Source organism: Fukomys damarensis, unplaced genomic scaffold (assembly GCF_012274545.1).
Source record: "Fukomys damarensis isolate Sample0158 unplaced genomic scaffold, DMR_v1.0_HiC HiC_scaffold_19, whole genome shotgun sequence".
Taxonomy (NCBI): domain Eukaryota; kingdom Metazoa; phylum Chordata; class Mammalia; order Rodentia; family Bathyergidae; genus Fukomys; species Fukomys damarensis.
This window is the reverse complement of record NW_022900931.1, coordinates 6,810,688-6,822,909: the sequence shown is the minus strand read 5'-3', so window position 1 is coordinate 6,822,909 and position 12,222 is coordinate 6,810,688. Positions and strand designations below refer to the sequence as shown.

The window sequence follows — 12,222 nt, the reverse complement described above, 5'->3', positions numbered from 1 at the left end:
GTTAGCGCTGCGGACGAATGGCCTGGCCGGCAGGGGGCGCAGGCTGAGCTCATCCAGCCCGCCCTGGTCCTGTCTGGAAAGCGCCAGGCCGGCCCTGGGGTGGAGTCGGAATGGTCATCGAGGTCCCTCGGGGACCCTGTGCCCGGATCACAGGGTGCAGGCGGTGAATTATTTGGAGAATAACGCCCACCCTGGCCCTGCCGGAGCTCCACCCTCAGCTGGGTCACCCACCGTCTCCCGGGGTATTAGAAAATAACTGCGGGAGGCGACGTGGAGGTGAGCGATAGGCTACCTTTGGGCACTGAACTATATCCCTAACCCTTTACATTTTAAAAATTTAAAATCCTGGCCCCTTTGTTTCGTTTTTGGAGACAAGGTCTCACTATGTAGTTCGGGCTGGCCTTGAACATATTACATACCCCAGACTGGCCTCAAACCATAGCAGTCCTCCTGCCTCCTAAGGAGCTAAGCCCCGCCTCCTTTTGGGGGGTTGTTGTTGCTAAGCCCTTTTAAATTTCAGACAGGTTGTCACTTAAATTGCCCAGGCAGGGCTAGAATTTAGATCTTCTTGTCTAAGCCTAGAGGGTAGCTGGGATTCCAGGCCTATGGCATCACACTCAGCCCAATTCACATTCTTTTTTTTTTTTTTTTTAACTCGGGTCCTTGTGCTTGCAAGGCAGGGTGCAGAATCGCTGAGCTAAATCCCCGGTTCTCATTTTACATTCTTAAATAGACTGCTAGAGAATCAACAGGATAGGGTGAGAGGGGAGCAGAGCTAGGAGCCTGCGGGAGAGCCCACGTGTGGGTGGCCAGGATTTAGTGGGAGGCAGTAGGGACAGAAAGAAGTAGAAATAGTTGAGATGGATTTGGAGAGGTAAAAGGGACTCCTTGGTGGATGGAACGGTGAGGGATGGACAGGGAGAAGTTCCTGAGCGGGAGGGAGAGCCATGTACTAAAGAGGGGAACCTGGCAGGAAAATAAGTTTGGGGAAGAGGACGAAGTTCCACTCGGGGGTTTACCCTGTGAGGTCAAGTTGTCACCCAGACCCATGGGTACTCAGGCCTGGAGCTCAGATGATGAACCCAGGCTGGAGGGGAAATTGAGGCATAAAGATAGTGTTTACAGCACTAAGCCTGAAAGGCATCAGTTAAGGTGAAAGTGAGGAGAAAAGAAGGCTCTGGACACAGCCAGGCCTGGGGCATGGGGGACACCAACACCTGGAGTTCAGGGTAAGAGAGGGCTGCCCAGAGGTAGGAGAACACGAAGAGGGACCTAAGAAAGGACACTGTTTCATGTCATCAGTTATGCCAGTTGCCTCTGAGAGGAGAAAGATACAGCTGTGTCAAAGAAGCTGCGTGGGACTTGTCAGAAGGGCCATCAGCGGGAAGGGGGGTCAGGGGAGAGCCCAGGCTAGCCTCAAACTGGCAGCAACCCTCCTGTCTCAGCCTCCTTCAGTGCTGTGACAACAGCTGTACACCACCGCGTCCGACTGCCCTTTTTATTTTGAGAGTCTTGCTCAGGTAGGATTCTAACTTATAATCCTGTCTCAGCTTCTCAAAGTACTGGGATTATATGGGTATGAACCACCATACCCAGATACCATCACTTCTGAGTTAAATTTTGAGTTCATTTGTTATATGAATTGTTTATTTGTTGTAGGTAGTTGGGGAATAAAACAGTGTGTGTTTTTTCCCTTCAACATTGTAATTGGTGAGATAAGAAATGCCAGGAGACTTGAATAACTCCTATCAGTATTTTTCAATATCACAGTTGAATTCTCTGTTCTCAGACACACCCTAATTTCTTCTTACAGAAAGCGGCAGTTCTGTGATGAGGGAACAGGTGATTTTACAACTAAATGACCCAAGCAGCCTCTTCGGGTGAGAACTAAGTAGGCACAACCCTCTCCTGGAGAGGAAGGACTTTGTTACCATGGTGCCATAGATTTCTCTTGCTAGGGTGCTCAGAGCATCTTTTCCCACACTCCCCTCTGCCCCGACCCTCTGTGGTTCAGCACTGACCTCCTGATGTGGTCAGCACGGTGCCTGAGATACGAGAGGCCTCCTGCCATGGCCATGGCCGGGCCAGTGAAATGGAGATTCCTGAGGTCCAGTGGGGGCCTCGGGAATTAGGTGATAAATATTAGCATTTAATAGTTAGGAGCTTTTTCGAGGAATATTTCATGCCCAAAGTCCTAGCATTCCTGGAGCAGTGGGGAAAGGACCTGAGAGTGTTTTGTGATGGCTTTGATTTCCATGGTGGACACAGTCATGGCTTCCATCTTCGGAGCTCCAGTCACAGGCCGTGGAGGTCAGTTATAAAGTCAGGCACTGGCTTTGCTGTAGTGTAACAGAGCAGTGAACGTGCCTGGCTCGGAAGTTGCCGCTGTTGCTGCCAAGGTGAACAGATGTCTTTTCAATCTCTCCAAAACTGATTGAAAATAAAGTACTGTGTGGCAGTTTTACACATTCCTGATATCTTGCTGTGATAGTTCACGCTTTATTTGTTTAATAGGAGATGTGGTTATATGCTAGTTAATTTCAAATACATGTATTCCACCAGCCACTTGTTCCACCCTTTATACTAAGCTTAAAGAGGAGTAAGGTTACAAGTTTCTGGACTTAAGGTACAAAGCTTTTATTGCTTCAGCAACCAGAACTAAGGTGATTTTCCCTTTTATCCACCCAACCCTGGCTAACTGTATTGTACAATTTCAAACCTACTGGAACGCAGAGGACCCCATACCATTTCCCATGGTTTGTTTTTAATCTCTACTTTAGCATGCGCCTTCTAAGGAAGATGACACGCTCTGCATAACTCAAGAAACCTGCCCTTAACACAGTGTCACCACCTAACATCGAGTGCTTAGGTGCTTTTCCAATCTTCGACTATGGATCATCTCTTGCTGCTGTGTGACATGAATATCATGTTGATGAGTCTGGGCAGGCTTTTGTCAGAATATCTCTATTTAGATTTCTCTGGTTATTTGTAATCAGATTCAGCTTACACCATGGATTACATCTTAAAGTAGACTTGAGATAAAATGTCCACTAAACATGTGATGGACCCAAACCTCACCATTGTCCTTTGAATGAAGATACCAGGGTATAGATTTTAGGTCTGTTATGCTCAGTCTAAAACTGGATAAACTGAATATTGCTGTGCTTACAGGTAATCCCAGCACACTGGGAGGCTGAGGCAGGAGGATCAAAAGTTTTATGTAACTGAGTTCAAAAGTCCTAGGTTCGGGGTGGGGGATATAGTTTGACAGTACATCATCTGCCTGGCAAGCATGAGGTCCTGAGTTCAATCCCTGGTATGAAAAAAGAAGAAAGAGTCCTAGGTTTACCAGGCATGGTGGCTCACGCCTGTAATCCCAGCACTGGGGAGGCTGAAGCAGAAGTATGAGGCCAGTCTGAGTTAGATAGCAAGACCTTGTCCCCAAAACCAAAACAAAACAAACAAAAACTGAAAGGAAAAGAGAGAGCCAAGATGACTGATGGAGGAAAAGAGAGGGCAGTGTGCGGCAGCTCCCCTGTATCCACACATCCCGCCAGGTGCAGATCCATCAACTCCTCCCGGGCTCAGCCACCCTGTGGCCCAGATCCGAGTGAGCCTCTCTTCCACAGGTCGGTTTTGTGACCTCCCTCCCGGCCTCCATCGGGGACCCTGACCCTCTCATCCCCTGCGGTCTGATCCGTGGCCAGGATGAGTTCCTCTCCCTCAGAAGGGTCAGGCGCCTCCAGTTCCCTTTACTCCACCCATCCCTGCGGGTCCACCTGCTGCTGCGTCTACACCTGCAGTGAGTGCACGGACCGAGCGGACAGGCACTGGCGCTGCACGGACTGCCAGGTAGGTGCCAGGTCATGGGCAGGAGGGGAGGGGCCTGCAGGTGCCCCTGCTGTGAGGGGTGACACAGAAACATTACCTGGTCTCATCAGGGGGGACAGCCTGGTCTCCCGTTGAGTGGCGGAGCTGAAGAGGAAGTATTGTTCTATGAAAAAGAGTTTGTCTAAGCCCAACATGGTGGCTCACACCAGTAATCCTAGCTGAGGCAAGAGGGTCACATGTTTGAAGCCCGTCTTGAGAGCTGGCTCAAGGACAGCCTGGACCATGTAATGAGACCTTGTCTCAGACAAATACATAAAAACAAAAGGAGCTTTTCTAGGCCAAGCAGAGTATCTCAAATGGTTTCAACAATTACTTCTTGCATTCACCTGCACCTCCTATGTTTTGCCCCAGGATTATGGCTTGTGTGTCTCCTGCTATCACACTAAAAGCCACAACCACCCGATGGAGAAACGGGGTCTCAGCTTAGATGATGACAGCAGCAACCAGCAGGCTGCGGCCACCCAGAGCCCAGGTGACTCTCGCCGCCTGAGCATCCAGCGCTGCATCCAATCCTTGATCCATGCCTGCCAGTGCCGCAATGCCAACTGCTCCCTGCCCTCCTGCCAATGGATGAAACAGGTTGTACAGCACACCAAGGGCTGCAAACGGAAAACCAATGGCGGATGCCCCACCTGCAAGCAGCTGATTGCTCTCTGCTGTTACCATGCCAAGCACTGCCAGAACAAGTGCCCTGTGCCGTTCTGCCTCGACCTCAAGCAGAAGCTCCGCCAACAGCAGCTGCAGCACAGGCTCCAGCAGGCCCAGATGCTACGCAGGAGGACGGCCAGCATGCAGCGCACTGGTGTGGTGGGGCAGCAACAGGGCCTGCCCTCCCCAACTGCTGCCACTCCAACCACACCGACGGGCCAACAGCCAGCAACCCCGCAGACGCCCCAGCTCATCCCTTCCATTAGCAGCCCTGGTGACCCTCCAACTTCAGCATAGGCTACTCAGCTACCCCACACTCTGCTGCCACTTACAGCAATGGACACCGTAGTGCAGACTCAGAAACAGTACACATGCAGGGCCGAATGTCCCAGGAGCAAATTTATCAAGGCCAGTTCTGCACCAGAGGCCCAAGATGACTCCTGTGGCTCCCCTGGCCTTGGACCTCCCTCCCATGACCAGGGATCACATTGGGCATCAGGAGGCAGGGGTAAAACCTACAGAAATGCAGCAGCAGCAGCAGCCCTCACTGTGCCCCAGGAAGACTGCTCCAGTACCAGCAAGGGACAATCCAGGTTGCCAAGGCCAACCATGATGTCAGTGGCCCAACACGGGCAGCCCTTGAACATGGCCCCACAGCCAGGATTGGGCCAGGTAGGTGTGAGCCCACTCAAACCAGGCACTGTGTCTCAACAAGCCTTACAAAACCTCCTGCAGACTCTCAGGTCTCCCTGCTCTCCTCTGCAGTAGCAACCCTTGTGCTCACCCCAAGCTGATGGCTACGTTTGCGAAACAGCGGGCTGTCAAGTCCGTGTGCCAACTCATTCAGCCTCTCACCGAGCACACCAGACCCACACTAGAGATGACACCTAGTATCCAGGAACAAGAGTTATTTTCTCTTAGCATTTTTTTTGTTTTGAAAACAATTTTTTGGAATCTTAGCCTAAAAGACAATTATCCTCGGAACCCAAGAACTGTGAAGTAGCCATTTGAGGTTTCAAGCAAACTTGCAAGGTGAACCTGAGGGGTGATAAATACCAAGAATGTATTTCTGCTCTGGCTGCCTCCCCAGTCTCCCTTCCCTGTGTTTGTGTTTTTAGTGTGCACTGGAAGGAGGATAAGGTCATGTCTGAAGGCTCCAAACGCGTCAGCCTTGAACTTCCAATAAGTTTTATTTTTATTTTTAAATTCATAAAAATACATAATAGTTATTACTAGTGCAGTAGTTGATATCTTTCCCTATTTTGCTTACTTAATGGAAGAGTTAAAATTTGTTAAAATCTCAATTCCTCTTCGCTGGGTGCAAAAAGTTCCTTCTTTTAAAAATATTTTTAAAAATTCCTTTCTTCCCCTGAAGACTTTTGCATGACAGAAAATTTTCTCTTCCACAAGTTACAGCATAAAATTCCAGTATTAAAATAATCTGTACAGGTACAAGGAAAAATTTCTTTCACTAAACCCATAGGGCCAGCCTCCAGGCTGATAGATCATACAGTGTAGTTTCTCTTTCTGGAAAGAATTTTCTTCATTATCTTTGCATTTAATGGGAAGCAAATGAATGAGAGGATAAGAAAGGACTGGGTGGGATGATTTTAACACTCGAGTGTCCCTGGGTTCCTCTGTGCTTGCTTTCTTCCTCCTCCCGTTACGGGTCTTGAGGGCACATCTTGGTCCTAGATGACACTGGTACTGGCCAGATGTCAAGGTGGAAGGGACATCAGCCATTTCACACCTCGACACAGGACCTTGCTCTGTGCTCCTCTGAGTGATGTCAAGCTCTGATCACCCTCGGCTCCCAGGGAGGCCGGGGAGTACCCAGGACCATCATCCTGCCCAGTCACAAGGAACTCCTGGCAAACCAGCACAGAGGCCAGGACAGTGTGCTCCTCCCCGGCACACTAACTGTGTCACCTGAGGGATCAGGGGAAGGGAAGTGTGTGCAGATAAGTCCTAGACAGCTGAGATGAGCTCAGGAGAGCAGTGTGTGCCGGGTGTGAGCACTCCGTGAATGCTGCAGAGGCCAGGAGCAGGGTTTAGAGCGAGAGCGCGGCTACTGATCATATTGGCATCAGCTGCCTGCCTGCCTTGCCCTTGTTGCCCTCACCATACACAGGGAGCACAGATTGGTGCCAGGCCTGCAGGAACACGAACAGAATGCAGCCCTGCCCGAGTGCAGCTGCAGATGCACTGGGCAGAGACAAAAACAGCAGTAAGCACCTGTGCCTGCAGACAGCGATGCAGCCAGACTGACCAAGTCCCAAGGGGTCATAGGGAGAATTCCATTCCCTTTCTAAGCAGTGCTTCCCAGATTTCAGAGCTGCCTCTGGCTGAACACTGCTGGGCTGGAGGCTCAGAGTAGCACGTTCTCACAGGGCTGTGTAGGGCTGTGTTTATGGCAGGACCGGCACCTGTGCAGACCTCTCTTTGTGTGCCAGTGAACACCTTCCTCAGAGTGGGCATTGTGAGCATCCGCCAGTCGGCTTTATCCACCCAGAAACGTCACCATGGCAACCACCATTGTTCCAGAAACACAATCAGTTCCTTTAACTGAGACATCAGAATTCCCAGTTACATGTCTCCTGTTCCTTCCAAGAGCTTTCTAGGAGGTAGATCTATCAGTAGATAGGACAAAAATTACTATTTATCACCTACACCCTCAAAATAATTGTAGAAAACCCAGAATGCATCAGTTGGAAATTTAGAATAGAATGAAACTCGCTCAACTACCTTCCAGTTTTGATTCTGCCTAAAGGACTCTCAGAGTTGTTCACCGCATGCCAGAAGAAACATTTAAAATAATAACACTGCGGTGCCATGGTGATGGTTGTTGCTAGGAAACAGTCGTTGCAGCTGGAGAGAGGCAGATTCTGCAAAGCCTTGTGTCTTTACCTGGGCACAACTGCTCTGGACTTGATAAAGCATTTGTGAGTCAGAGGATGGGAAATAAATCCAATTAAAATTCAAGGGCCCTCTCCCTCAGTGAAATTTCTTGGAGTCCAGTGTGCTGCAGGCATGCTGAGATGGGCCCTCTAAGTGGAAGGATAATTTAGCTGCATCTGCAGTGAGTCCAGGCTGCTCTGCCCCTTGGGTGGCGTGACCCAGGAGAGCTGATCATCTGTGAGGAGTCATTGGCAGAAACGATGTTGTTGGGAGCCTCCAAGAGGTCCCCACTATGGAAACCCTAGCATTTTTTTTTTTTTTTTGAGACAGGGTCTCACTATGTAGTTGAGACTGATGTGGAACTCACTACATGGCCCAGGCTGATCTCAAACTCACAGCGATCCTCCTGCCTCAGCCTCCCAAGTGCTGGGATCACAGGTGTGCGCCACCACGCCAGCCTCCCCTAGCATTTTAAACAACGACTCTCTGTTTGAGAAAGACCTTCTGGTCTTCTGCTGGCCCTTGGTGGAAGGACACAAAGTCAATGTGCAAACTGAGCTGCCCCTCATGAGTTCATCCGACCACTGAAGCAATAAAGCTGGACCTGCACAGCCACAGCTCATCGCCAAGTGCTCACAATTCCTCCTCTTGATAGACAGTTTCTGTCCCTGGCCTCACGGCACAGTACAGACGAAGGAAAAGATACAGGTCCTGGCTTACAGATGGTTCTGCACATTCTTCCTCACTGCTGGGACTGAAAGTGAGAAGCCATAACTTAAAGGAGAAAGGTTGATTTTGGCTGATGTTTTTAGTCTATAGCTGGCTGGCTACAAGATATAAAGGCCCGGCGGAAGGGCCTGGGTGGAAGAAAGCTGCTCACCTCATGGTGGCCAGGAAGCAGAGAGTGAAGGGAGAAGCCAGGGAGGGAGCAATGCCCTGCCCCTCACAACCCCAAGGCCTGCCTCTTCCAGCCAGACCCCACCTCCTAACACCCTGTCACTCCAGCTCCTCCAGGAGCTCATCTTTGCTCAAAAGCCCCACCTAGGAGTGTGGGCTCATGCACAGAATCAAGAGGCATTGAGGCGCTTCCTAAAGGTCAATGGAATAGATAATGCAAAAGACAGCTATAAATGGCAGCTATGACCACGTGACCGGTTACAAAGACAAAGGTTACTGTGGTCCTGGGTATTTCTCTTTCGGTTTGTTAATGTGCTGTGTGCACACACACACACACACACACACACACACACACACACACACATGTAACTCAGTCCATGGACTTAATTTGTTTCACGATCACGGGGAAGATGGCCACGTTTGTGTCTGTCACCTGATGCAGGGTTCACCAGCGGAAGCAAAATTTTGCTCAATGCTTCTGTTCACGAACAGGACGGAGGCATTGCTTTGTACGAAGCAGGTGCCTTTGCTTTCTTTCTTGTATGAATATGCTACATATCAGAACATGGATTGAATTAATATCTGCACCGGAATATTGTTACTTCCACATTATAATATTTAAGTTTTGTCATCTCAGGAGAAGACCATGACAAACAAATTTTGCCTCCTATTCTGTGGAAGGAATTAGGGTGTTTCCAGTTTTATACAGGGTGGTTGGATCACGTTAGAATTCTGAACCTATTAACTTTATTTGGAGGCTAGAAGGTTCAAGGAGAGGTGTTAAGCTGTCAAACCGACAAGGGGTGGTGCACTGTGACCTTTGACGGAAACTGGAACCCTGACAGGATGGAGAAGCACACAGCGGATGAGCAGAGCACGCTTCTGGGTGCATCTGCGGGGCTGCTCCACAGAGGATGGTAACAGGCGGACTGAGGGGAAGAGAAGGCCTGGATGTGAGGAAAGGGGAAGAGGATGGAGGAAAGCGTGCAGTTCGGAATTGGGGAAGCTCTGCTCCGCTCATCCCTTACTCCTGCCATCGCCTGTGGACTGCACACTCCAGTTCCGTCAGCCTCTCGGTTTGGACTCAGCCAGCGACTATGGTGAGCCTTTATGGTGAGCCTTGACATAGGCACAGCCATGATTGAACTTTGAGTCACCTCGCCAGCACCGACATGCTGTCGCCCATAGCAACGGGCTAGTTCAACTGGTGGTCTGAGCTGTTGCCTAGCACATGTAACCCATAATACGTGTTTTGTAGAACCTTGTGACCTTTGCAGTCTGCTACACCCTGTTTGCACTTTTGGTTTTGGTTTTAGCCTATCTATACCCCACCCTGAAAAATAAACAGGGCCTTGCTACGAAGAGAGCATGGAACTGAGTTTGTGAAACTGTGCTCTCCTGTTGTTCTTCCCTCGGGTTTGGGACCTGCTGGCAGGATTCTGACATTGCGGCTCCCGACAAGCGACTGCCCGCAGCTGCAGGCCTGTCTCCCCTCTTCTGGGGCTTCCAGCTTCCGGAACACAGCAGCTGCTGGGTCTCCTGCCAGCCTCTGCAGGCTGTCCTGCCCCGGTCTATCAGCCCGAGTAACAGCCCCCTGGCATAATCTTACATATATATATATATATATATATATACTTATAAAAGTATTCATAACGTATACACCTGTTGATTCTGTTCCTCCAGAGGACCCTAACCAATACACGGTGAGTTTACTATGAGGAAAGGACAATGATGCTGAAATCGAAAGTGCTTTACAAATTGCAAAGCACCGCTTACATGTTTATATCAGTTATAGTAGTCTCCAGCCGCTGTGAGCAAGGAGAAAAGTGTGACCTCTCAAGACCAAACCCATTCCTGATTTCCTAGCTGCAATTACTGCAGGGGTGTCCAGTCATCTCCATCCTGAAATTTCACAGAAGTTTCCAAGCCTGGTTCTCACAGCCTATGGGCCTGGGCCAGGAGAGAAATTTAATTTGTATGTAACCCTAAAATAGAACTTGTCCCTACTGCCTCCTCCCCAGCTTTGGGAAGAAGGGCAGGGTTAGGGTTGGAGTCAAAAACCATCTCAGAAACCTTGGGTGATCAGAGGCAGGGGTTCAGAAGTGGGGAAGATCCCGGGGCGCTGACCTCACAGCCGCCTGTGCTGGTGGAGGTGGGGCCGAGGGAGGAAGTAGGTCACTGGGGGTGGCCCGTGAAGGGGGTGTCTCCTCGGACTCTTCCTGCTCCCTGCTTCCTGGTTATCAGGAGTTGAGCAGCTCCACTCCCCGTGTTGTTCCTGCCTTGGAGCCTGCGGACCTTGGACTGAAATGTAAGTCAAAACCAAAATTTCCCCCATAAGCTGTGTCTAGGGGATGTGGTTCCAGCAGGAAGAGCTGACCAGTCCAGGTGGAACCGCACCGCACCACTAGGTGCTCGGTCGGCAGTGGTCCTGGGAGCCCAGTTCCCTGCCACCCGCTCCCCTGTTCGCATCCAGGCCGGGAGACTTTGAGGTCCTCTGGGTCCCAGCCTGGGGCCCACTGCCCTCGGCGTGACTGAGACCAAGACAGTGTCCCACCACCAGGGTCGTCCACAGCCCAGCCCGGTGCAGCGGTCTGGCTCCTCCTCCTAGCAGTCTGTGTGTGGCGCCGGGACCCGCAGGGCCGGCCAGACGGGAGCGGGAGCGGGAGGGGGTGGGGGCCTCTCCTCTCCTCTCCTCCCCTCTCCCTTCCCCTCATTGCCCTTTCCCTCCCTTCAGCTCTGTCTGTCCCTTGCTGTCCGCCGACCTGGAGACACTCAGGCTGCATCCCGCCCTCGTTCAGGCCCCCGGGCCAACCGCACCCAGCCCTCCCTGGTCGACCCCGGAAGCGCCCCTGCCGGCCCTGGGGTGGAGTCGAAATCGTCCTGGAGGTCCCTGGGGGCCCCAGTGCCAGAAACACAGTGCTCACGCGGTGAATTATTTAGAGAAAAACACCACCCTGGCCCTGCCAGAACTGCAGCCTCAGCTGGGTCACCCACCTGGACCCTGGGGTCCTAGAACATGATGGGGGGAGGCGACATGGAAGTGGGCAATGGAGAGACAAACCAGGCCGCAGCCCCTTTAGCAGAGAACTAAGTAGGCACAACCCTCTCCTGGAGAGGAATTTGGTACCGTGGCGCTGAACCTTAGGGCGCTCAAAGCATTTTTCCCCGTAGTCCCCTCTGCCCGGCTCTGCCCCACCCTCTGTGGTTCAGCCCTGGCCTCCCAGTGTGGTCAGCAGGGTGCCTCAGATAGGAGAGGCCTCCTGCCGTGGCCACAGCTGGGCTAGCGAAATAGATTACTTCTTTTCTTTCTTTTCTTTTTGTACTGGGGATCTTGGGACCTTGTGCTTTCAAGGCAGGTGGCAGAGCCACTGAGCTAAATCCCCAGCCCTGAAATGGAGATCCCTGAGGTCCAGTGGGGGCCTCGGGAATTAGGGGATAAAGGTTCGCAGTTCACAGCTATGAGCTCTTTCAAGTAATATTTCATGCCAAAAATCTTAGGGTTCCTGGAGCAGTGGGGAAAGGCCCTGAGAGTGTGTGGTGGCTCTGACTTCTGAGGGGGACAGGTTGGATGGCTGTCATTGCACAGGCTTCTGAAGTCCGTTATAAAGTCAGCCACTGGCTTTGCTGAAGAGTCCCAGGAGCAGCAAACACGCGGCCCCTGTGCCCCATCGCACAGATTTCAGTCTCCCCGAATGATCGGAAAGTGTGCATTCGCCAAGTGTGGGGGCGCAGGCCTGTCATCCTGCTCTTGGGAAGCTGAAGCAGGAGGATCAACAGCTTGAGGCCAGCTGGGACCATACAGCGTCACCCTGCTGCAAGAAGTAAAATAAGATAAACAGTGGGTTACCTGGCAGTTTCATGCAGGTGCCTTGTATTTTCAAGTTTTAT

General features: G+C 51.2%; 1 protein-coding gene and 1 long non-coding RNA gene across 7 annotated transcripts in view; one reads left to right on the top strand and one right to left on the bottom strand.

The window, feature by feature from the left end:
* Positions 1–6: 6 nt before the first annotated feature.
* The window catches only part of LOC104869292 (histone acetyltransferase p300-like), an 18,915-nt gene continuing 6,699 nt past the window's right edge, over positions 7–12,222 (top strand). For 2 of the 6 annotated variants that reach the window (XM_033766204.1, XM_033766203.1), the window contains exon 1: positions 10,446–10,642. Coding sequence is in view for 2 of the 6 variants with exons in the window: in XM_010612196.1 (XP_010610498.1) it covers positions 3,709–3,852; positions 4,243–4,836 (738 nt within the window). In the remaining 4 variants the exon portion in view is untranslated. Of the gene's footprint in view, positions 277–3,629; positions 3,853–4,242; positions 5,716–10,435; positions 10,643–12,222 lie in introns of those variants that run through there. The other 4 variants (XM_033766205.1, XM_010612196.1, XM_033766207.1 and 1 more) reach the window with 4 other exon arrangements.
* LOC117286944 lies at positions 3,676–4,294 on the bottom strand. Its single transcript, XR_004518114.1, has 2 exons — positions 4,218–4,294; positions 3,676–3,994 (listed from the first exon to the last, which is right to left on the bottom strand). It is a non-coding gene; the product is annotated as an uncharacterized LOC117286944 (long non-coding RNA).